Source organism: Rhinolophus sinicus, chromosome 12, assembly GCF_057876585.1.
Source record: "Rhinolophus sinicus isolate RSI-liver-muscle chromosome 12, RSI-T2T, whole genome shotgun sequence".
NCBI lineage: Eukaryota > Metazoa > Chordata > Mammalia > Chiroptera > Rhinolophidae > Rhinolophus > Rhinolophus sinicus.
In genome coordinates, this window is record NC_142512.1 from 53739182 (window position 1) to 53764154 (window position 24973).

Genomic DNA, 24973 nt, shown 5'->3' on the forward strand with positions numbered 1-24973 from the left:
TAAGGACAAAATGAAAATGTATCTGAAGCAAAACAGGAAAAGCATGATTTTTACAAACAATTTATTTTCAGTGCTGACTGGTCACTTGAAGCTTTGCTCTACAAGTGGGATATGAAATGTATCCACATTCCTCTGGAGTCTTTTGATGCAGACAAAGAAGATATAGCAGAATCTGCCCTTCCAGGAAGACATACTGTTGAAATGCTGGTCATCTCCTTTGCAAAGGACAGTCTCTGAATTACACCTACAAGCTGTTTTGGGACAATGTCAATACTGATTAGCAACCTGGCACGCCAACTAGGACTCAGACCACTTCAGCTTCTTGAGTACAAGCAGTGGATCTGAAGATGGTCAAATGTTGGCCTGATTGTGATGGGCCACCTAAACAACACTCAATGGGTTATATAATCATGAAAACAAAAATTAAAACACCTATTAAGAAAAAGGACTCAAAGATTGTTCCTAAGTTGTTAAAATAGAGCATAAATTAGGTTATGAGAAGGCGTTACCCACAACCTCAAGAAAGTGCTACCTTAGAGCATTGACTTTAGGGTAGTGGCTGGTGAACTGGCATTTCCAATTTAAAAGTCAGCTAAACATTTCACTTTCATACTATACAGTCAGTAACATTCACAAGAAAATTGCACAGGTCTTTCAAATCAACAAAAAAAGACCAAGACATATTCTGAGAAAAGCTAACACCAAGAAAACGTTTTAATTAAACTATAGAAACAATGGTTATAGTACAGAATATGAGCAAAAAGATACACCATGTTATAAGTACTTACAAAGTTACAAACCATTTGCTTCCTTAAACATTTTTCGTATTTTAAGTTCGTACATGATGATCATTTTTACCATTGGGGGGTAGGAAAAAAAAAGGTGTATTTATCATCAGCTAGATGTGCTCACTGTATGCTCCGTTATTTATATGCAAGGCCCGGGTGACTGGAAGTGCAGTTGTCAGGCATTTTAATAAACTGGACAGCCATTTGTTTCTGCACGACAAGGCATCTTTACACAGGAGCAACCAGGAGAAAACAGGAAACAGCCAAGCACTCTGCACTGCAACACGCCACCTTAACAGCTAACCAGCATTACTCAACTGCTACACAACTGCGCCTAGTGCACAAAAATACATAAGAGAAGAGATTAGAATTGTGTTTGGTAAACAAGCCTTTCAAAAAATCAAGTCTTTTCACCTGAAAAGTCTTTATACAAATTTGGGTTCAGATTACCATTTAGACCTGAAGGCAAATAACATACAAACAAATTTACACCAACTTTTGTAGGTTTTTAATTTTAAGGAATGAAGGCAATGCTGAGTCAATCTCTTGACAGCTTTAGGCTGTGTAATGGCTGCACATGTTTCCTTAAAAGTCAGGAGGCCACAAATTAGGTTACCAATCTGTTTAATTTCAAACAAAAAAAGTCAGCACTATATAAACAAAAAGGAAATTTTACCTCAAACATCCAAGCCAATAATGAAATCTGAAGTCGTTCACCTCACTAAATTACAAGAAATTTGAATAACAGCAACAAAATGGCACATAAAATGAAGTTTGCCACCTGAGGCAAAGCTTAAAACAATAAAAAGTTAGACAAAATGTTACAAAATAACCTTTTCAACAGCCAGTTGCTTGTTCCAAGGACTCTTTGATGAACTGAGTATGTGGTCCTTTTCCCCCAAGTTTTCCGTTACGTTGCTTGTCGACACATCTAGGTTTGAAAAGAAAGAAGTTCAGTTTACCTTCCATTACTATGAAGTCACCCAAAGTGCACATGGTTTCAATTTCAGGCATGTACTTACTAAGGCTCTGGTGAAACAAGTAGGTTACAAAAAGGTTCCACCCAGCCATTCTTAGTTTTTTAAAGGCCCAATTAGGAAAATTTCAAAGGCTACCATCAGCACTTACAAATCTGTTTATGTGTTCTTGGCCAAATAACCAAGGTGAAAAATGGTAAAGGGGGGAGGGAAAAAGGGGGGGAAAAAAAAGACAAAAAAAAAAGGAAAAAAAAAAAAAGGGCTGTATCCAAACAAAAACAACTTGAAATCAGAAAATTAGTCTACATTTCAAGATAAATTTTAAGTTTTCAAATGAAAACATTTGGCAATTGAGAATGCTTTAATATCTGAGCGACTTAGGGCCCTTTCCTTTTAAAAAATAGGACCAAACAATTTGAGAGTTAAAGACACACTATCCTTTCCCCACCCAGTGCAATACCTGTAAACTTTTTTGGGGTTCCAAAAGTTCATTGCTTCTTTTTGCAATTCGTTTGCCACATCCATTAGAATAATGAAGTCCCAGTCAGTACAACAATAGTTGAACTGATCGTTTTCTCTAAGAGGATAGTGCATCTTTAACATTTAAAGACAAACCTGCTCCAATACACGCCCACAGAAACTGGTCCCTGGAGGATCAGCCAAATCAGTTAAAATCTGCAATACTGGCCAATATTCTTTTATCAAACAGGAGACCGCAGCTTTAAAGGGGAAAATGCAGACGTTGGATAAAAACAGCAAGAAATAGTCATTTTCATTAATAGGTCTCAAACAGTTTACGAAACAGCCATTATTATCTAAGCTTTATACACATCCTTTCTGCAGACCCCTCTTCAGTATTACTCCCAAAGCTGAGTTAGCTCAGAGCAGCAGCACTCCTAACGTTAGGAGTCACTTTTCTATTAATACGGATCAAAAAAATCTACTCCAAACCCCATTTCTGAATTCGGGTCACGTGTACTTAAGTACTTCGGATCCCCATGGACATTACCGTTTGCTTAAGAGGACACTGCTCCTTCCTCTTCAGGAGACTTGGGGGGACTCTTGGATCGCGACCTGGACTTGGATTCCCTCTTGGACACGGGCGGAGGACTCCTGGACCTTGACCTGGACCTGGACCGCGAGCGAGATCTGGAAACCGAGGACGACTTGGACTTGGATCTTCGCGCCGATCTGGATTTTGAGGTTGACCGCGATCTTGAGCGAGTGCGAGACCGAGACTTGGAGCGGCTGTAGCGAGATCGACTCCGGGACCTGGAGCGGCTCCGACTTCGAGATCGGCTGCGGCGACGCCGCCTAGGGCTGCGGGCGGGGACGAGCAGAGCGTCAGAGTTCCGCGATCCGGCCGCGCCCCGCCCGCCCGCCCGCCATTATCTCGCCACCAGCCTCCGAGACGCCATTTCCCTGGTCGCGAGCCGGGGTCCTCCGCCCTCCCGCCGAGGCCCGGAGCGGCCCGCGCCCCACCAGCCGCCATAGCGGGGGTTGCGCGGGGATGGTCCGGAGGGACGCGGCCCGCGGCGAGAGCCCCCCGACCCGGCCCGCCGCCACGTGTCTCCGCGGACCTTTGTGAGTCAGCCTGGGGCCCCTCCCCGTTTACCTGCGGCTCCGGCGTCCGTAGCCGCCACCCCCGTACCGGCGGGGGGGCGGTCCCCGGCGGCTGTGGTGCGAGTCCGGCGGGCGGCCGTAGCGCGCCATCTGCACCCGCAGCTCGCGGCCATCCAGCACGGCGCCGTCCATGGCGTCCATGGCGTCCTCGGCGTCGCGCTTGTCGTGGAAGCGGACGAAGGCGAAGCCGCGGGACTCCTTGGTGTAGCGGTCTCGCGGGATGTACACGTCGCCGACGCGCCCATACTTCTCGAAAACGCGCCTCAGAGTGTCGGGTGAGGTGCGGTAGGTCAGGTTGTCCACCTTCAGGGAGGTCATACCCTCCACATCGGGAGGCGGGCGACCGTAACTCATGGCTCTGGAGAGTCGGCCGGGCCTCGCAACTGCGCGCGGAAAAACTAACGCCCTGGGCGGGCCCGCGCACTCAGCTGAGGCGGCGGCGGCAGCGGTTTCCTCACACTAGCTCGGCTCGACGCCGCGCCTCAATTCTGGCAGTTGGCTTCCGCGTGGAAACGTTTCTGAAAGGCCTCACCAGACGACGCGAGCGGACGACACCAGCTGCCGTCTGCAGCACAGAAGCAACCGGGCGAGTGGCTTCCTCGCCGCCCGTTTATATCCCTCCCCACAAAATGGCGCCCACGCCACCCGGAAATAAATCCTCTGATTGGCTCGCCCCGCCCCGCCCCGCAACGTTCCTGCCGCGCGTCCCGCCCCTACCCAGCGCACCTGCGCAGAACCCGGCGGGCGGGCCGAAAAGCGCGGAGTCACCGCTGCTGGAAGGGGGGAGCGGAATTGCGGGCAGTTAGAAAGCCCGCGAAACGATCCTTCCGGCTGGGTCCTCTGGTGCCGGAGGAAGAGGAGGTGCTCCCCTCTGGGCCCCGCCTCCTTTTCCGTGCCAGTATCCGAGTTCCACGCGGCTTTTCGGCTCGGACCTCAGCTCCGCCTCTGTCAGAGGGGGTATTCCTTCCCCCGTTTGGCTCTCTGTGTCCCCAGCTGCCTCAGACCCAGCTATGTCACTTTCAGGTCGCCTCCCGCAATTCCCCACTTTTTCGTTCGGTTCCGCTTTCAGTCCCCCCTTCGTCACTCCCCGCGGGCTCGCACCCTGTCACCTCGAGGGGGCGAGAGAGCTCTTGTAACAACGCCTGCGCGTCGTGGGCCTCCCGGGACTACACGTCCCAGCGGGGTGAGCGGCTGGCGCCACGGCTGTAGTCAGGTGACCAGGTCGCCTGACCTGCATTGAGTCAGGGCCCGGCGGGCGGGGCCGCGCCGGCCTCTGCAGCTCGCCCTTGGCCCCTAATCCCCTCGCGGGCCCCTCAACGTGGGGCAACATCGTTCTTGGCGCGTCTCCGGGCTCTTCCCTACTCGGATTCTGTCCTAGGAAATGTCCTAACTGTGCCCGTGGGGAGAACTTCGACCTAAACCCGGGATTCTGATCCAAGAACTGGAAGCTGACAGCTTGGCTACCTTGCTCCTGGATCTGCTACCCCTCACCATCTCATTTCTTTCCCCAGGATTGTCAGCGGGTTCGCCCCGAGGAGAGCTGACTGCCCTGGGCTGCTGCTGATCTCCCGCAGAGTTGAGCCAAAATGTCCCCGGAATCTAAAAAGCTTTTCAACATCATTATTTTAGGAATTGCCTTTATGTTTATGTTCACCGCCTTCCAAACTTGTGGAAATGTGGCGGTGAGTTGGGATCTGTTGGCCCTTCTTTGAAGTGCCTATCATACATAGTGCATTCCAAAAATGATAATAAACGTTAATTGCGCGCTTAAATTGCGCCTTTTATTTTGTCACCCTTACTCGTTTTTTATGATTAGGTTTGATTTCATGTATCAGGTAGTTCTTAGTATGTGGAATGTGATACTGCTGTTTATGTCTCTGATTTGATTTGGGGGTTGTATGTCGACCTATTTATTTTATTTCTTGTTTGTATTAAGGTCTACATTATAGTTGGAGTGTTAAGGCATAGTTTTAGTAGATACTCCCTACCCCCGTCATTGGTTTGTCGTCCTTTTTCTTCTCTCATAGTCCGCTTTCGATATTAAGTATTTGAGCATCTTGAATTTTTACTTTAAGAACTTGGAGATTTTCCAGGGGGGAGGGATGTTGCAAAAACTTTTGGTTTGTTGATTAGTTTTATCTTCCACACAGCAAACTGTCATCAGGAGCTTAAATAACACAGATTTTCACGGCAGTGGATATACCAGGTATTGTACTATATGTTTGGTCTCATTTTGTATATTATAATGGTTGCTTAAATCCCATCAAAATCACTGGCCATAAAATACTGCGACTGAATTAGTAGTGATTGCTCGTTTTCTTCTCTGTATCTAGACTATTTGGGAGAACATAACAGAATAAAGGTGATGAGTTTAGGTTTCATGTAGAATTAGATACTGGGTTTGAAATCCTGGCTTCACAACTTAATTGCTGCATTATCTTAGGCCTGTTGCTTCCATGAGCCTGGTTTCCTTGCTCAGACAAGGCACGTAAAGTGCTTGGCACATTACCTGGGATTTAAAAAGCACTCAAGTATTATCACATTACATCTTTCCAATCTTAAACAGAAGATGTTTTATATGATTCTTGAAACATTTGGTCTCCCTGTTTTTGTAATTTCATAATGATTAATATACTGTCATCAGGAGTTTTTAGATTTTTATTAAGGTGGTTAGTCCCAATTTTGCAAATGGAGAAAATGAAGTGAAAAGAGCTTCGTTAGTCACTAGTGCACTGTGACTGGAGCTGGGAATGTAATATGTACAAGTATCTAAGCACCAATAGTTTCTTATTTCTCTATAGTTAGGTGTTAGATTGTGACCAACACCCATACTGAGTGTCATTCCCCCGCCCTACCAAAGTCTTACTTGGTTCTTTATTACCTGTCCTAAGCCTGACCTTGTAAAGAGATGTTAATGCCCATTTTTCTAAATGATTAATAATAATACCATAACTTTTTGTAATACTTAACTTCATGTGTATTCTAAGGAACAAATGAGAGAACATTTGATATTTGAGAGATTCATAACATCCAAAGAATAATTTATTAGTAGTAAATGAATTCAGGACCTTCAAAATGGTTTCAGTCACACTTTGTCACAAGACATAATATACTAGGTAGGGCTAGCTCTTCAGTAGCTGAATAATGTTCAGTGAGACCACTAGGTTGGGTTAAATAAATTCTGGCTTAAGCAAGTTTTAACTCTATGCTTGTTATTTATAGCAGTGAAATTACATGCAGTTGCCAGGAGTTGTAGACTAAGCTTGTAGAGCAGACTGGTTGACTCGGGCCCCTGGAGTCAGATTACCAGGTATGGGACCCTGGCTCCACCATTCACAAACTAGCCCACTGATTTTTGGCAGGTTAGGTAGTCCCTCTGTGTTTCAGTTCTCTTTTCTGTAAAATGAGGGTAATAACAATGCTTTCTTCACAGAACTATTAGGATTAAAAGAGGAATTATGTATAAAGTTCTTGGCATAGTCCTGTTACACTCATGTTATACATTAGCTGTTATTACAATTTACCACTACCTGAAAATCCATATTGTCCAACGCAGACTGATTCAGAGAAACATTTGATGAGAAACTTCAATATTTTGTACAAGTGAAAACTTTCAATTTTTATGTCATTCAGTTTAAGGATATAATTATAAATTCTGACTAAAGAATATGAATGCTTATTGCGAAAAAAATCTGTAGACAAAGTAGATTTGAAGAAATGAACTTTGAGACAGTGCTTAAAGAGTTTTGTTTCGTTTGTTTTTGTGTGTGTTATGTGTACAGCATGGCAATTATTTACGGAGTGTTCTCTGCTTCCAATTTGATCACGCCATCCGTGGTTGCCATTGTAGGACCTCAACTCTCTATGTTTGGTAGTGGTTTATTTTACAGGTGAGTAGTGTAATTTTTTCACTCATTTATTTAGAACACCTTCAGCATTTTTCAAGCACATAGTAAATAACGGGCTTGCTGACTTGGACGGAACAGAATATAGGTGGTATTTTAGGGATTTGGCTCTCTGCTTGATGCTCAAGGATACCATACTGTTTTAATGTGATGGGATGTGTGTATATTTGCTTTTGTTTTACTATTACTAAAAATAGTATCCAAAAATCTCGTTCCATGAGAGCTGCAAAGAATTCCTGTGAAACAATCTTATTTTATATCAAGTTGACTAGCAGGAACATTCACATGAAATAACTGAACTTTCCTTCTGTGCCATAGAACTACAATCCCATCATATGCTGAGCAATTGGCAAAGCCCAATGGCCAACCTTCACTCAGTGTCTGATTTTACAAATTTAAAATAATAATTTAAGAAATGAGTAGTAGGTCCCATTTGTCCCTTTTGTTTGTTTTCAACACTGGAGACGTCCTTTACAGGCTGAATTTTAAAAGAGGAGAACGCTCAGAATTGATTCCTAGAAGGCATAATTGGCATTCTATTTCAGGTATTGTTTGACTGTAATGCATTGACCTGTTATATTTTAGCATGTACATTGCCGTTTTTATCCAGCCTTTCCCATGGTCCTTCTACACAGCCTCTGTTTTCATTGGAATTGCAGCTGCTGGTGAGCATTTTGGAGTTTATTATCTCTGTTTTCTGGGGCTTATCTAAGAGTATCATTTATGTGTTTGGTATGTAAAACTAAGTGATTTCATTCCCTTGATAACCTTTTGGTTTGAATTTTAGTACTTTGGACAGCACAAGGAAACTGCCTGACAATAAATTCAGATGAGCACACTATTGGGAGAAACAGTGGAATTTTCTGGGCACTTTTACAATCTAGGTAATAATCCTTTTAGAGCTCAATCTTTCCTTTAATTTTTTTGTCACACCAGTTTTTTAGATCGTTGTTGTATTGAAAACTCACATGTTCTATGATTTTAGCTCTTAGCTGCATATAATACAGATTTAAAATTTTATACAATTATAATGCATGGATCTACTTCAAATGCATTGAAATATACGATTAGTAAACAGAAAATAATATTAACCATAATATATTTAGCACTGGATATACTTCAGGGACTGTTGGTTTCATTACTTAATTTCAATAATTTTCACAACCTCATGAGGGGAAGAAACAGGCCTAAAAGTTAAGTAAGTGATCCGATTTAAACCATCATTATCTGGATTGCAAAGGCCGCATCCTTCTCACCTAACTACACTATCTGATAGCAATTTATGTATGTATATATTTAAATTCAAAAGTGAAACTATATCAACACTGAAAGATACAGCCTAAGTAAAAAGCAACAAGAATCATTCTGTCATGGAATCTGTCCTGAGGATTTACCCTCAGGATCTTGCCTAACATAACATGCTGGCATTGACACAGCTTAACAAATGAAAGTGTTTAATTTTAAGGGGTTGCGTGTTAAGAAACTGGAGTATAAGTGAATGATTCCTCTAGGAAGGTGTACAAAATAAAGGATCTGATTAGATACAGCTAACAAAATTATGGATTTTTTCCCATAGATTCTTTAAAATATAGAATTTTTGAATTAGCATAAGCTTGTTTCCAGAGAGTCATTTCCAGAGTTCTAATAATAAATCACATGTTTCAAAGTGAGTCAAGACTTCTTTGAAGGGTGGTTCTGAATCAGGTTACTGTCACGTGGAGGGAGCCTGAACTCCATCTGGGTCAGTTACGTTTTTCAGAAAGGGTCAGGGTGGAGTTGATACTTTTAAATGATCTAGGGCAGGTAAATACTTCTTAAATTATATATGCCCCCATCTTTCCTTTTTTAACAAGTAATGGAAAAATTGTTTAAAAACTATAAATATGAAAATAATTTCCCAACATTCTCTCTTCCATTTTTTTCCACAAGCTTGTTCTTTGGAAATCTCTACATATATTTTGCATGGCAAGGGAAAACTCAAATATCAGGTTTGTTTTATTCATTTCACTTTATTCGAATACGTGCAAAGCACAATAGCAGTTTCACAAAAATAGTCATTATTGCTTTGTTCAAATTGTTCTGATGAACCTTGGTACCTTAAGTTCTCTTAGAGCTTAGCTTTGAGTAACTTTTTTCCTTGGATTATATTATTAAGCTAGGATTATAGATAATGACTATGCTTCAAGTGACATCCCAAGGTATGGGAGAAGGTTATGTTATGAATGCATCTATGACTCAGTAGTCAGACTTTTGAACTCTTAATTGTTCTGTTTTTATGCTTCTTTGATTAAAAGAGTAAGATTATGTTCTTGTGCTGTTTTTTCTCTTGGCTTATTGGTATTTCTCTAACTGAAAGACAAAGGTGGAGATATCAAATTTATCTCTTTGTCCTAGGTTTTTACTGATGCAATAAGTAAAAACTTAATGAGGAAGTGTTTTGACAGTCATAAACAAACTCTGCAGTTGTTTGTATGGTCAGTGCAATTTACTTTCTTCTTTTTTCTTCCCAGAGAGTGACCGAAGAACAGTGTTTATTGCCCTGACAGTGATTAGCCTTATAGGGACAGTTCTTTTCTTTCTCATTCGGAAACCAGATTCTGCAAACGTCCTAGGAGAAGATGAATCTTCTGATGACCAGGACATGGACGTCAACGAGTAAGAAGTTGGAAACGTTCCTTTTTATTTGAAAATGTATTTTGAGTAGATCTAGTCTAGAGATTACCAACCTTTTTGTAGTCCTAACTGATACCAGCTCTTGGGCAGATATGAGGGAAAAGCTTTAAAGTAAGCGAGGGGAAGAAGATAAAGAAAATCTTTCGGGGGAGGAAGAAGGAAAAGGAAGGTAGACAGAGACCAGGGAGGTAGCTTTGCCCCGCCCCATGCCTACAGGATCTGAGGGGCTTATTGTAGAATAAGTACATGTCTTATATTAGAAATGGCTTTCTTTGCTATCTCACTGAACTGAATTGGGAGTATGTGCAGCTGAGTGCTAGCTGAATCGATTGTATTTTAATAGTCTGTAGAGTATAAATCAATTCCTCTTTATTTGGGGCCTGAAGGGTAAAAAATTAGAATCCTACATCCCATCCTATCCAAGTACAAGATGAGGGTACTAGCAATTAAATAGGGTCTAAATAGTATTTGCTTCCAGACAGAGCATGAGTTTTTACGGTGAGGAGAAAAGTTTTCCTGTTGGTTAGAACATCCTATCCTTTTTGTGTCAGTAATTTATTTATTTAACTAGATCTTCGTTAGGTCTCTCTCTCTCTGAACAGTATCACTTAAAGATATAGGAGAAGTAGGTATGGCTGGTAGGTTAATTGTAATAAACAACTACATTTATATTACATTATCTCTCTTAATTCTCACAACTAAGTGGTAGTGTCCTTATAAACGAGGAAATGAAACTTAAAGAAATGAAGTAATTTGTCTAAAACCCTGCAACTTATAAATGGCAAAGCAGGACTCAGGCTCCAAAGCCCACATTTTTCATCAATACATTATGCTGCACCCAACCTTGAACCACAGGGGTGGTATTGCTTTGGAAGAGTACTTCTGCTAAGGACTTACTTTTTACACAGTAGGAGTAGTGGAAAATTGAGCTACTACAAATTGTTTTTACAGGGTGAAAATTGCAGGCTAGAGATTTCTGCCTGACCTATCATATCTGAAAAAAACACGCATGAATATGTGCAATCAACTTTGTAAGAAAGAACGGTGTTCCATTGTTAATAAAGAGCCAGCCTTTAATCACATTCTGATTAAATGGATGGGGCTCCATGGAGCCAGGAGCACTGACAGGCCCTGGGGATATTTGCCAGACCATGTAGGGGACAGAAGCTTTTCTTGTTGAAAACGTGATAGTTCTTTTGTTCTCCAATTTTCAGGGGGAAAAACTTTTTCTTTATTTTCTCAGGTCTGCCCAGAACAATATGACAAAGGCAGTAGATGCATTTAGTAAGTATTTTCTGTATCTGAAATGTGGGAACTTCCGGAAGAACTTCAACCCTTGCCTTTCTCCTTCCCCCTGGTAACTGGATTGACGATACCCCAGTATTTTCATTTTTCTAGGTATGCTGCTCAAAAATACATGAGTCCTCTCAGTAAATACCTCTGTAACACGGGGGTGTGAGGGATGGGTGCTATCCAACAACACGACTCCAGTGGTGGGTGTGTGAGGGAGGTTTGAGAAGGCTGCAGAGAACTCAGGAGTGGGGAATTTAAATGAGAAAGTGAAGACACGCAGGCCGTCTCTTCAAGTGTTGTTCATAGCTCTTCAGAACAGATCGGGAGCTCTGGTGACCGCGGAATTTGTAAGAACAATCATGCTCATCTGTTGAGGGTTCTTCCTGGCTAAACCTCTTTACCTCTTTGTTTTATTTTATTCTCACAACAATTCTATGAGTATCATATGACCTGTAGATATAACCTATCATTATCTCCATTTCATGGAAGAGAAAACTGAGGTGTAGAGAAATTATTTACCCAGGGTCAAACAACTAGCACATGATTGAGCTGGGATTCTAGCCCAAACTGTCTGACAGGCAGAGCCAGCATTTCCCATAATGGATGTCTTGTGGTTCTTTCAGAAATAGGCAACCATGGCTTCCATTTCCAAGGAGGCCTGATATGGGTCAATTCTTTGTTTGCCTGCAGCTCTCAGCTTGTCTTCCCAGGAGAATGAATCTGACTGAGGTAGTTACTGTCTAGCATGGAGCAGTCTTCTGGGGCCACATTCAGTAAACCCTCGCATAGGCCACTGGGCCGAATACATATATAGCTAGTCTATAGGCTGCCTTGAACTGGGGTGCAAATTCTTGATCTCATCAGCTGTTTGTCTAGGTCAGATGACACAAAGCACGCCAACTTTTAGCCAGGAATTTCTGTAGCCTCTTTTTTTAGAAAGGGCCTGTGTGTGTGGTAATCTGAGCCTCGAATACATAGTATATCACTGTTAAGGCTGTTCGATCGGGCTTTTATTGTATGCATTTCTTATATTTCTGGCATACATTCATGATTATAAATTGGGCTACACATTATAATTAAAAAGAGAAATAGCCTGACTTTCCCCTAGCAAGATGGAAGGAAGGTCACCACAGGCAAAGGTCTGGCTCTCAGCTGTGCACGTCTACAGGCTTGTTTGTCAGAAGTCCTATTATTGATCAGAGGGGCCAGAGGGGGAAGGACTCATGCTAAACAAACTCACAGAAATCACAGTGTAACCATTTATGATGGCGTTTAACATTTTTCGGTGAGCCCTTTCATGGATATTTCCTTCTTGTTAGTGGGGCCTAGAAAGCCACATTGGGTTATTTGGCAAGTGTGGAGTCAGGAAAAGGATCTTTAGGCTATGGGATGGTTCGTTCAGCTCTGGGGAGGCTTGACGCAGCTTCCCTGCTCTGTTACTGAACCCCGCTTTCATCTGTCTATTGATATTAACCAGATTCAGGATGCCCTTCCTAGATAGTTGTACGAACTTTGCCTTAACTTCTCCATCTGTGGAATGAGGCACTAATACAATTCGAGCTGCATGCTTTTCATCATGGACCTAGTTGTTTCCTTGGTGGGGTTCAGGAGTAATAGGATATTGGATTGTCAGGTTTGAATGGGGAGAAAGAAGGCAGCAGCCAAAAACGGTAAGGCATATAAGGTGCTATAGGACAAGCAGATTTAGGAGGTGGTCCCTGAGCATTTGGGGAGTGACATGCGGTTTTGTGGTGGCAGGAAGCCATAGGCAAAGAGGAAAAGGAAGAATGTCGACTTCGAGTAATTTGTCTGTGGGCCAGAGTTTCATTTATTATTTAATCATGCGTTTCTTCAGTTTATGCTATGATGGATGTTGTACAGAAAAGGTTCCTACTTATCTGAAAAAGCTCTTATTGGTAATTCTTCCAGAATATATATGTTTAATGCAATTCTAGAAAACTTTAGTGAAATTTTAAAGAATTTATTTTTTGGTATTGATGAAATGACCTAAAATTCATCTGGAATAATAAATATCTGAGAATAGCCAAGAGAATTTTTAAAAAGGAGAAGAAAGATTTTCCCTAACTAATATTAAAACCTATTATGAGTTTAATTGAAAACATTGGAATAGAAAGGGCAAGAGGACTAGAGTCTAAATCAAGTCCATGTCCATATGGGAATATAGAATACAATAAAAGAGACTCTTAAATAAGCGAGGTTAGGTAGCTGATTGCATGGAAAAATACATAGATTCCTATTTTATATACTTCCTATCTTGTACTAAAGTCCCAGGTAGATTAAATGTAAAAATGAAACCATAAAAGCAATCAAAGAAGTTAATTGGGTAGAGAAAAGCCTTTCAAGCAGGTCTGTCAAACAATGAGGGAAAAGAACACTCTGGTTACCTAAAATATAAAATTTCAATCTCCCAAAACGACCTAATGACGTTAAAATGGCTGGGAAAATATTTGCAATATGTTATAAAGAGCTGTTACAAACCAATAAGAAAAGCATAAAAAGTTCTGCAGAAAAATAGATATTTTATAAACAAAGGAAAATTGTTATAGTTCTAAGCATAAGAAATGCAAAATAGAAAGTTTTCTATCAAATTTCAAAAGATAAAAATCATTCTCAATATTATGGGGGGGGGGGGTAGGTATTTACGTGCATAAGACCACACTGCTGATAAGAATATGCACTTGTATTACTTTCTGAAGAGCAGTTTATCAGTATCAAAAGCCGTAAAATGTTTGTGCTTTTACCCCAGCAGTTCCACTAATAGGATTATCCTCAGGATATAATTAAGAATTTTTTTCAAGATTTAACTACCAAGATGTCTATATTAGTGAGAAACTGGAAATAATGTAAATATTGAACTACAAGGTGTTAGCATATCTGTATAATAGATTACCCTAGCTATTAAAATGATCACTACAAATTTTAGAAAATATTTGCTCTATTATGTGAAAACAAATTATAAAATAGTATATATCTAGTGGTCTGTTTTTATTTTTTAAAAAAAGGAAAAGTCTGGAAGGGGACCCATTAAGGTATTAGATTATGGGTTTTTTTTTCCTTAATAGCTTTTCAAGATATAATTCATATAGTATGCAATTCACCCATTTAAAGTATGCAATTCACTCGTTTTTAGTAGATTCACAGAGTTGTGCAGTTGTCTCCACAATCAATTTTAGAACCTATTTATCACCCCTTCTCTCCCAAAGAACCCCTGTACCGATTAGCAGTCACTTCCCATTCTCTCCCCTCAACCTCCATCCCTTAATCTACTTTCTGTCTCTATGGATCTGCCTGTCCTGGACATTTCATAAAAATGGAATCATACAACATGTGATCTTTTATCTAGCATAATGGTTTCAACGTTCATGTTATAGCATGTTATAAAGTTTGGGTGGTTTTTAGGTTTTGGGTATCATGAGTAATGCTGCTATGAATATTCGTGTACAAGTTTTTACATGGTCATATGTTTTCAGATCTCTTGGATTATATACCTAGGAGTGGTGGGAAAGCTAGGTCATGTGGTATCTCTATGTTTAACTTTTTGAGGAACTACCAGATTGTTTTCCAAAGTGGCTGTAGCATATTTACATTCCCACCAACAGTGTATGAGGGTTCCAGTTTCTTCACATCCTTGAGTTATCTGCCTTTTTGATTATAACCATTCTAATGGCTGTAAAGTGGTATCTTGTGGTTTTGATTTGCATTTCCCTAATGGCTAATGATGTTGAGCTTATAGGCCATTTGCATATCTTTGGGGAAATGTCTGCTCAGATTCTTTGCTCATTTTTTATTTGGGTTATTTGTCTTTTTATTATTAAATTGTAAGTGTTCTTCATATATTCTAGATAAAAGTCCCATATATATGATTTGCAAATATTTTCTCCCATTCTTTGGATTGACTTTTCATTTTCTTGATGGGAACTTTTGAAGTACAAAAATTTTTAATTTTTTTTTTTTTTTAATTAAATTTATTGGGGTGACAATTGTTAGTAAAATTACATAGATTTCAGGTGTACAATTCTGTATTACATCATCTATAAATCCCATTGTGTGTTCATCACCCAGAGTCAGTTCTCCTTCCATCACCAAAATTTTTAATTTTTGATGAAATCTAATTTATTTATTTTTTTCTTTTGATGTCCTAAGAAGGCTTTGCTCAAGTCACACAGATTTACTTCTACGTTTTCTTCTAGGAGTTTTATAGTTTTAGCTCTTACATTTGGGTCTGTAATTCATTTTGAGTTATTTTTGTGTGTGTTGTGAGGTAGGTGGGGGTCCAACTTCATTCTTTTACATGTGGATATCCAGTTGTCCCAGCACCATTTGTTGAAAAGACTATTTTCACCCCCATTGAATTGTGTTGGCACCCTTGTTGAAAACCAATTGACTGTAAAAGTAGGAGTTTATTTCTAGATATATGTCTGTCCTTAATGCCAATAGGTGCTGTGTTGATTATTGTTTAAGTTTTGAAATTGGAAAGTGTGAGTCCTCTAACTTTGTTCTTTTTCAAAATTGTTTTGGCTATTGTGGGTCCCTTGAATTTCCATATGAATTTTAGGATCAGTTTATCGATTTCGGCTACTAGATTATGTTGTTGTGTGTGTGTTTCAAATAGACTTTATTTTTTTAGAGCAATTTTAGGTTCACAGCAAAATTGAAAGGAAGGTACAGAGATTTCCCATCTACTCCCTGTCCACACTTGCACAGCCTCCCCCGTTATCAACAGCTCCCACCAGAGTGGGACATTTGTTACAACTGATGAAACTGCGTGGACACATTATCACCAGGCATCCACAATTTACATGAGGGTTCACCTTGATGAACATTTTATGGTTTTGGACATGTATAATGACATGTATCTACCATTTATAGTATCATACTAGATTCTGTTTTAAAATTTTTGTTAGCTAAATCTAATTATTCCAAACCAAACAAGCTTTGCCAATGTAATTTTTTAATTAATTAAAAATATTGTTTTAAACTTTGTATTGATCATGGATTTTTTTCCCCCCCGGAAATAGGTAAAAATGATCGGTGGAAATATCTTACTGCATTTAGTCTGACTACTACATTTCATTGAAAATAGAGAAAAAAGTATCCCCTTTTGCACACGGAGAAATTCAGGACAGAGTGTTTGTGACTTATTTCAGTTTCACAGCCAGCAGTTGAATAAGAACTAAACTGTGGATCCACTCACTATCAGTTTAGGATACTGAGTAATGACCTTAAATTATGAAATATAAGCAGATTCAGAAAGGTAGTTAAAACATGCAGTTTTTAGAAACGCATTTTTCCATATCAGATTTCAACCAAATCGAGCAGTGTAAAAGGGAACATTACAGTGATCACAACAAGTGTACAGAACCGAAGTCTCAATTCTCAGATCCCGAGTGACCATCTCAGGAAGTGCTACCCCCGCTGTTGTGGTCAAAAAGCTCCCGGTGATTCCGATCTCCAGTCCAGAATAATTCCTGAGGGAAGCCAGCACTTTCCCCACGGTTGGCTCCCTTAGTAGTCTGACCTTTAATCAAGTTTGCTGGAATATTGTGTGTTTGATTCTATGCTTTTTCTCCATTTCATGGTTTTTGTTTTTTTGTTTTGTAATTAGAGCTGGAGAATGTGTTTGAGAAAACACGACTCTAGACTATATAAGCAGTTGAAATAAACATTTTATTTATAGAGCAGCTTGAGTTCATACCTTAAGCATTTCAATCGGAATCATTAACCTCTGTCCCAGTGTATTTGTTTACTGGCAATATTGACAAAGGGCTGTTTCAGTTGAATAAATGTTTTAGAATTTCTGTTTAATTAAAGTCTAGTTAAGTACTCCTAAATTGTTTTCTTTTTTACAGAAAAGTCTCTTAAATTATGTGTCACCAAGGAGATGCTCCTTCTCAGTATTACAACTGCTTATACAGGTAATGGGATTAAGTTTGTTTTTCTGTTGCTGCATAATGACAATGAAGACCAAACACCATTCTTTATTATTCTTTCTCATAGTGCTGTGCATTCACTGGGCTCGGCGGAAGGGTGCTTCTGATGGTTTCAGTGGGGGTCTCTTCTGGGTGCTGTTAGAGGGGCGGCAGGGGCTGGAAATTCTAAAAGTTCATTTGTCTGAAGGGGTCAGATGACAGGCTGGGTCTCTATCTCTCCAGGTCATCTCGGCCAGCTGCATGACCCCCTCCCTCGTGATTCCTCCTCCGGACCCAGCAGGATAGCCAGACTTCTTAGTGGCTATGGGCCCCAAAGAGGGCCAAAAGAGACATGATCAGCCCAAGTTCAGTGCGGGAGGATTCTACACAGGGGCCTGTGACCTTAGAGCAAAATGGAGCACTGTAGAAAATAACCATGAGTAAATCTTTGTACTTGTGTATGGATTAAGATAATTTCTAATGACAAGGAATGAGCTCGGTGGCTTCCACTGATCACGTGACTGATGTGATAATGGGTGGAGCACTCTTAGGTCTTCAGAATGATGAGGAAATCGATTTCCTTTTAAACAGTGCTGGAACGTGCCAGTTACTACTATTGCTTTTATATGCCTCAGAGGCACAGACACCTTTTTTAGAAGAATAGAATAAATATTAAACGTCTTTAAAATTCAGTTAAGGTTTATAGCATTAAGGAATCAGGTCTTATACCGATCTGCCCTAATTTTTACCCTAATTTTTTGAATTTCTTTTCCTGGGAAAAGGGGTTTAATTAAAACATTATTGTGCCTTTAAGGAAAAGTGGATAGTACCGTGTTTCCCTGAAAATAAGACCTAGCCGGACCATCAGCTCTAATGCATCTTTTGGAGCAAAAATTAATATAAGACCCGGTATAATATTATTTTATATAATAATGTAATTATATTATATTACATGTATCATATTATACTGGGTTTTATATTAAAACAAGACTGGGTCTTATATTAATTTTTGCTCCAAAGATGCATTAAAACTGATGATCTGGCTAGGTCTTACTGGTTTTCCACACATGCATTCCTATTCCCTTGGAAAGCTCTTGATAACGATAGTGAGCACTTTAGTATTCAGTGTTACAGATTTATGTTAATTATATCCTCTGCCCATCCCGTCTACACAGAGTGACCGGTTATTTTTTCTTTTCTTTTCTTTCTTTCTTTCTTTCTTTCTTTCTTTCTTTCTTTCTTTCTTTCTTTCTTTCTTTCTTTCTTTCTTTCTAAGATTTTATTGGGGAAGGGGAACAGGACTTTATTGGGGAACAGTGTGTACTCCCAGGACTTTTTTCAAGTCAAGTTGTTGTCCTTTCAATCTTAGTTATGGAGGGCGCAGCTCAGTTCCAGGTCCAGTTGCTGTTGCTAGTTGCAGGGGGCGCAGCCCACCATCCTTTGGTGGGGACTTGAGGAATTGAACTGGCAACCTTGTGGTTGAGAGCCTACGCTCCAACCAACTGGGCCATCCGGGTGGCAGCTCAGCTCAAGATGCCGTGTTCAATCTTAGTTGCAGGGGGCGGAGCCCACCATCCCTTGCGGGACTCGAGGAATTGAACTGGCAACCTTGTGGTTGAGAGCCCACTGGCCCATGTGGGAATCGAACCGGCAGCCTTCGGAGTTAGGAGCATGGAGCTCCAACCGCCTGAGCCATCGGGCCGGCCCTCTTTTATTTTTCTTAGAGTGACGTTTTTAACTTAGGGGTGGCTTTGGTTATTTGAGTTGTATATTTTTATCTGAAATATGTAACAATAACCATCTCGTGGCTAATTCCATTTCATTAGTTATATAGCATAAACATACTCTGTTTGGGAGTAACGTTGCAGCCCTAGTGAATTTTTGTTTTATATGTATAAAGCTCAAATCCTATTAAATACAAAGAAAAACTAGGAAAGGGAGAACGTAAATGTGCTGTGCATTTAAATCGCATTTTTCCCCCCCGAAAGGTCTGGAATTGACTTTCTTTTCTGGTGTATATGGAACCTGTATTGGCGCTGTAAATAAATTTGGAACAGAAGAGAAGAGCCTCATTGGACTTTCTGGCATTTTTATCGGCATTGGAGAAATTTTAGGTTGGTTTGAAAAAGTTTTTACATGAAATCAGTTTGTTATAGTTATAATAGAAATTTTAGTTGTGCTTCAGCTCTCTGTTCTTGAATTTCTTTTTTCATGCTTGTTTTTACCTAAATGGTTATGTCTGTGTTTTGTTTTGTTTTTTAATCACTGTTCTAACATAACAAATTTATAAAACATTAGCCAAATAACTCATAGACAAAACCATGACTAGGAAAACACGTGGTCTCTCCCAGCGTTTTCTCTAAAATACTCAGGAAAGTGTCTTGGAATCCCCGACTTTCTTGTTTTCTAAATCTCTGACATCAGCTGGGTGTTCAGGAATCCAGTCCAATTTTGACACTACCTACCAGAGTTAGCATCCAACGCCACAGGTTCAAGGGTTCAGTCCCATGAGACTGTTCTCACTTCAGATGCCAGTAGTGAGTGCTAGGGGTCCCCAGGCTAGCCGCACTTCTGTCTGACTTGACTATGAATTTGGGGTTTCCCACAAGTCCCCCCAGAAAAATGCTATACTTACTATTAAAGTTTGTTACAAAGGATACAAATGAACAACCAGGTGAAGAGGTATGGAGGGCAAAGTCTGGAAGGGTTCTGAGCTCAGGACCTCTGTCCCTGTGGAGTCCACGTGTGGCACCATCCCAAACCTGTCGTTTAGGGGTTTTTATGGAAGTTTCATCATGTAGGCACAGTTGATTAAATCGCTGGTCTTGACGACTGAACTCAATCTCCAGCCCTTCTCCACTCCCCGAGATTGTGGGGCTGAAAGTTCCAACCATCTAATCAAGGCTTAGTCCTTTTGGCGACCAGCCCCCATCCTGAAGCTTTCTAGGGTCACCCTCAGCCCCCCTCCAGAATCGCCTTATTAGCATAAACTCTGGTATGGTTGACAGGGACACCTAATTCAAAAAAGATTTATTCGGCACTTGCAGTATATTTGATACTGTGTCGCACGTGAGGGGCTTACCAATTCAACAGGTATTTATTGTATGCCCATTGTGTGAACAAAACAGACCCTCTGCCCACATGGAACTTACGCTCTTGGGGAAGAACACAGATGATAAAAAGCGTAGGCACTTGAGAGTGTCAGACGGCGGTAAGCCCTGTGGAGGAGGCCGCCTGTGGTGCTGTTTCCTGCTTTCTTGGCAACACCAGGAACAGTACAAGGGTATAAATGTTTGAACCTGTGGGATACAGTCGTAGTAATTATTTTAATGTCTTTGCTCGTTCTAATGTCTGTGACAGTCTGATGCAGTTTGTTTACAACTTTATTGAGATAGAATTCCCATGACGTTTTAGTCATCCATTTAAAGTGTACAGGTCAGTGTTTTTTAGTATATTCACAGGGTTGTACAACTATCACCACAATCTAATTTTAGAACATTTTATTACCCTTCCCCAGGCAACTACTAGTGTACTTTCTTTCTCTATGTCTTAGCTTATTCTGGACATTTCATGTAAATGGAATAATACAGTATGTGGTCTCTTGTGTCTGGCTTCTTAGTGTAATGTCTTCAAGGTTATAGCAGTTTTCATTCCTTTTTATTACCAAATATTATTTAATTGCATGGATATACCACATTTTATTCATTCGTCATTTGATGGACATTTGGGTTTTGGGCCATTATGACTAATGCCGCTGTGAACATCTGTGTACAGTTTTTATGTGAACAGGTGTTTTCTGTTGGGGAGCTACACACCAAAGACTCGAATTGCTGGGTCCTGTGATAACTGCGTTTGAGTCATTTTTCTCCTCATGATAGGTCCTATTTTCCTGCTTCTTTGCCGATACCAGACATTGTGATCTCTATCTTGTTGGTGCCGATGTCTTTGTTTCCTATAAATATCCTGGAGCTTTGTTCTTGAATGCAGTTCATTTACTTGGAAACAGTATGATTCTTTCGGGTTCTGCTTTTACAACTTATTGGACGGGACCGGAGCAATGCTGACCAGGGCGAAAATTCCTCCCTGCTGAGGGGAGACCTTGCTGTGTACACCCAGTGCTGTGAACCACAAGGTTTCCAGTCTGGCTAGTGGGACCAGGAGGCACTGTTCCCAGCCCAGGGCAGGGCTCTAACGCCTCTAACCCTCTCGGACAGCTCTTGCCCAGGTCTCCGCTGATTTACTCATGTTACGTGCTGGTCAGCACTCAGTGAAGATTTTGGGGGACCCTCTGCAGATCTCCGCAATTGTCCTTCTGTGCAGCTGTCCTTTCGTCCTGGGAACTCTCGTCACCTTGTATCCCCAGACTCCCAGCTCTGTCTCCCTAGCTCCACCTGCCTTCCCTGTCTGTAGCTGCAGCCCGTAGCCTCTCTCCTTAGTTGTGGGGGTGGGGGGAGCGAGGGGAGGTGCTTGTAGGGCTCACCTCACTTGTTTCCTGTCTCTCAGGGATCACTGCCCTTTGTTGCCGGATAGCCTGTGTCTTTAAAACCATTGCTTCATTTTTTTTTTTTTTTTTTAGGGCAGGGGTAAATCCAGTCCCGGTTATTCCAGCTTACCTAGAAGTCTATTCTGATTTTTAAAATTTCTTCTGTTTCAATAGTTATTTTGTATATTTGTCCTTTCTTGATTAAATTAGCTATTGGTTTGTCCATTGTATTTATTTTTTCAAAGAACCACGATTTTGATTTACTAACTTGATCTTGGGTTTTTCTATTCTCTACTTCATTGATTTTATAGGTGGAAGCCTCTTTGGCCTGCTGAGCAAGAATAATCGTTTTGGTAGAAATCCAGTGGTGCTGTTAGGCATCCTGGTGCATTTTATAGCTTTTTATCTGATATTCCTCAACATGCCTGGGGACGCCCCTATTGCTCCCATTGAGGGAACTGATAGCAGTGCTTACATCCAATCCAGGTATAGTGACCGTCATTTTTCTAGTAATTTAAGGAAGGGTGGAAGATAGGATGGCTGGACATTTAAAATGGAGCAGTTAATCCTTTTCTGAAAGTCTGTTATCTTTATAAGGTCATCTGTCAAGTGTGAATGGAGCCAGAATGAGTTTAAAGAGGAATCCATGGAGAATCCCGTTATTTTTGTAATTGTTCGTTTTAACCTTTCTCCCCACTAAATCTTTTCCTTGCTCTAGGAAGGAGCACATAAGTATCTGATTTGCATTTTATAGCTCTGCTGTTTTGAGCAGTGAAATCTCTAGAAGACAGGGCCTGGAGGAGCAACAGTGAGGAACAAGGGGTGATTTGCCAGCTGAGCAGGCCAGCCATCCTTTCACAGCTGATGCTAGAAGTTTGGAGGATATTGTTTTATTGTACTCACATTCATTGTAGCTGCAGACATTTATGTCTAGATCCACATGCTAAGGGCAGCCCTGCCCAAAACACAGTGTCCGCTTCCCAAATAGTTAATAGCCCAGAGTTTGCTAGACTATGATGGTTGAGCATAAATTCTTCCTTTGTAATTCCAGTATTTATTCTTGTTTCAAAGTGTTTAAAACTTGAAAGTAAAATGCTTTTGTGGGTGAGTTGCTTTTACATTTTAAATGGCTCTAGCAAATATTGTTAATACTCATCCTAAATTAATTTTTACTTTATTCAGCAAAGAAGTTGCCATCTTCTGCAGTTTCTTGTTGGGTCTTGGAGACAGCTGCTTCAATACCCAGCTGCTCAGTATTTTAGGGTTTCTCTATTCTGAAGACAGTGCACCAGCTTTTGCAGTCTTTAAGTTTGTTCAGGTAACCTCCTCTTCAGATTGTGGATCCCTTTTTAGTGCTTTCACTTTATTTTCTTAATATTCCTTCAATGAAAGTCAGGGACAGCCTTTAAAAGAATTTGTGATTAGAGTTAGGAAGCAATGGGTAATGTGATCCTCGCCACACTCTTTTCACGTTTTACATTTAATCCGAGTCTCTACGGCTTAGATTAGAGCTTTCTTTCCTTAGATACCGGAATGCGTTCATAGTATAGACAGTTCTCACTGTGTATGCACATTATTTTAGTATTTTTCACAAAATACTATTTTAAATAACAGAGGTTGTAGCTTACTTGACTGTTACCAGCTCTCAACAGGAGTTTACAGGGCATGTTTGTGAGCTAGTGATACATGAACTCCCATCTGGATGCACAAAGAGCAGAGAGCACTGCCAGCCACAGAAAGCCACAGGTCCAAGAGTGGTGGGGCTACGGGTGGGGCCTGGGTCACGTGTGTGCATTTTGTGATTTGTTTTCTTTATTCTTAGTCCATTTGTGCAGCCGTGGCATTTTTCTACAGTAACTACCTTCTCCTCCATTGGCAACTCCTGGTCATGGTGATATTTGGGTTTTTCGGAACGGTTTCATTCTTCGCTGTGGAGTGGGAAGCTGCTGCCATTGTAGCCCGGGGCTCTGACTACCGCAGTATCTGAGGGAGAGGAGGCATGCCTTTTCCGACAACACAATGAATGACAGTCTGGTTGAAGAAGCCTCCTTTCGTTTTCACAACCCATTGGATGATGGTTAGTAGGGGAAGATCAAGGACCTGAGACTGCTGCCTCTGCCAGAGTTGGTAGTCAGGTTTACAGATATTAGCTGTTGAAGCAAGTGGAATAAGGGAAACTTGTTCTGTCAGTTATAATTGTTCAAAGATGTCTTTCAATTCGTCTATCTCAAGTTCCTTATAATCATGTTATAGAATGTAAATGTTTTCCTCTCTCTCCTGTTTCTTTGATGTTCTTGCCTCGATTCAAAATCCTAGGCCATCTGTCATAGGGATTCTTGCTGGATATCGAGTATGTGTTACTATGTAATAATAGGGAGCATATGGCACTCCACATATGTGTCTGGTAATGACATTTCAATAAATCATGAGCTGCTGAAATGGAGTCCTATCTTTGAAAAGGTCTGCACTTTATTCCTCTTTAAATGTTGTGTTGGATAAGTTTTTATACGTTGTAGTTAGTTCGTAGCAAGGACTGGCTAGTTAAGTATTGTAAACTGAGGTAAAAATTGTCTTAAGTCTTAAAAACAGCAATCTGACATTTGTAAATGAACAAAAATACATTAAAAAAACCAAACACATTTACTGGAGGAGGATTTTTGCTAGTAAGTCTCCGAGAAGATGCAATGCTAAAAAAAAAAAAAAAAAAAAAAATGAGATCTGAGATTAGGTGGCAGGCTGTCATCATGTAGCAGATGCCATTCATTCCACAGACAAGTTGGAATGCCCTGTAACTATTTGGGGACATGTTTACTTGGAAATGTTAACTTTCCTGCATAAGAAGTTGCTTAATTTTTTTATTTTTAAATTGACATATAATTTAGAAAGCATAAAAGTCACCATTTTAAAGTATACAATTTAAAAGTTTTGTTGTTGTTGTTGTTTTTAGTATGTTCCCAAGGTTGTAAAGCTTTCACCACGATCTAATTCCAGAACATTTTCATCACTCCAAAGAGAACAAAAGAATTCCCATGCCTGTTAGCAGTCACTCCCCATTCTCTGGACCTGGCACCAGCAACCACGCATCTACTTCTGTCCCTATGGGTTTGCCTGTGCTGGATATTTCATATCAGTGGGCTCACTTTCATTTCATATCAGAGCTCATTTTCAAATGTGCTTTTTAACTGTACAAAGGAAGAAATTTGTGTCAAGGTAAATTTAGCCAAGAGGACAAACAATACCTTGTTTTCCACTGTTTTTTAAAAATCTGCTAGAAATTTAGAAATTTTATAGTTGGCTTACA

General features: G+C 40.6%; 3 protein-coding genes across 19 annotated transcripts in view; 2 read left to right on the forward strand and 1 right to left on the reverse strand.

The window, feature by feature from the left end:
• Positions 1 to 448, forward strand: part of METTL23 (methyltransferase 23, arginine) — a 121068-nt gene extending 120620 nt beyond the window's left edge. For all 6 annotated transcript variants that reach the window (XM_019745468.3, XM_074320451.2, XM_019745466.3 and 3 more), the window contains one exon: positions 72 to 448. In XM_019745468.3, coding sequence (XP_019601027.1) covers positions 72 to 237 — 166 coding nt within the window. In that variant the 3' untranslated portion in view covers positions 238 to 448. The remainder of the gene's footprint in view (positions 1 to 71) is intronic.
• On the reverse strand, positions 45 to 3976 carry SRSF2 (serine and arginine rich splicing factor 2). 8 transcript variants are annotated; one of them, XR_012492309.2, is made up of 5 exons: positions 3381 to 3976; positions 2775 to 3085; positions 2381 to 2484; positions 1622 to 1719; positions 45 to 1122 (listed from the first exon to the last, which is right to left on the reverse strand). XR_012492309.2 is itself a non-coding variant. In XM_019745473.3 (3 exons), exons 1-2 carry the CDS (start codon positions 3740 to 3742, stop codon positions 2782 to 2784), a joined length of 666 nt encoding a protein of 221 aa, XP_019601032.1. In that variant the 5' UTR covers positions 3743 to 3976; the 3' UTR covers positions 45 to 1719; positions 2775 to 2781. The 8 variants fall into 8 exon arrangements, 3 of the variants coding, with proteins under 3 accessions (XP_019601032.1, XP_019601031.1, XP_074176551.1); XR_012492308.2 differs by lacking the exon at positions 2381 to 2484; XR_002138497.3 differs by having other exon boundaries at positions 45 to 1719.
• Positions 3150 to 24115, forward strand: MFSD11 (major facilitator superfamily domain containing 11). Of its 5 annotated transcripts, none has more exons than XM_019745458.3 (14): positions 3150 to 3349; positions 4900 to 5070; positions 5539 to 5594; positions 7171 to 7278; positions 7879 to 7958; positions 8081 to 8177; positions 9223 to 9281; positions 9804 to 9948; positions 11210 to 11250; positions 17130 to 17195; positions 19178 to 19303; positions 21984 to 22158; positions 22855 to 22990; positions 23495 to 24115. In XM_019745458.3, the coding sequence occupies exons 2-14, from the start codon at positions 4975 to 4977 to the stop codon at positions 23657 to 23659; spliced, it is 1350 nt and encodes a 449-aa protein (XP_019601017.1). In that variant the 5' UTR covers positions 3150 to 3349; positions 4900 to 4974; the 3' UTR covers positions 23660 to 24115. The 5 variants fall into 5 exon arrangements, with proteins under 5 accessions (XP_019601017.1, XP_019601015.1, XP_074176539.1 ...); XM_019745456.3 differs by lacking the exon at positions 3150 to 3349 and adding an exon at positions 4130 to 4411; XM_074320438.2 differs by lacking the exon at positions 3150 to 3349 and adding an exon at positions 4433 to 4571.
• The last annotated feature ends 858 nt before the right edge of the window (positions 24116 to 24973 follow it).

Bases quoted from the DNA above. Each gene is read 5' to 3' on its own strand.
- SRSF2 (XM_019745473.3), bottom strand. From the start codon at position 3,742: ATGAGTTACGGTCGCCCGCCTCCCGATGTGGAGGGTATGACCTCCCTG. The intron at 3,086-3,380 runs GTAAACGGGGAG...CCCCGCCCGCAG, and splicing joins TACGGACGCCGGAGCCGCAG to CCCTAGGCGGCGTCGCCGCA.
- MFSD11 (XM_019745458.3), top strand. From the start codon at position 4,975: ATGTCCCCGGAATCTAAAAAGCTTTTCAACATCATTATTTTAGGAATT. The intron at 7,279-7,878 runs GTGAGTAGTGTA...GTTATATTTTAG, and splicing joins GGTAGTGGTTTATTTTACAG to CATGTACATTGCCGTTTTTA. The intron at 7,959-8,080 runs GTGAGCATTTTG...TTTGAATTTTAG, and splicing joins CATTGGAATTGCAGCTGCTG to TACTTTGGACAGCACAAGGA.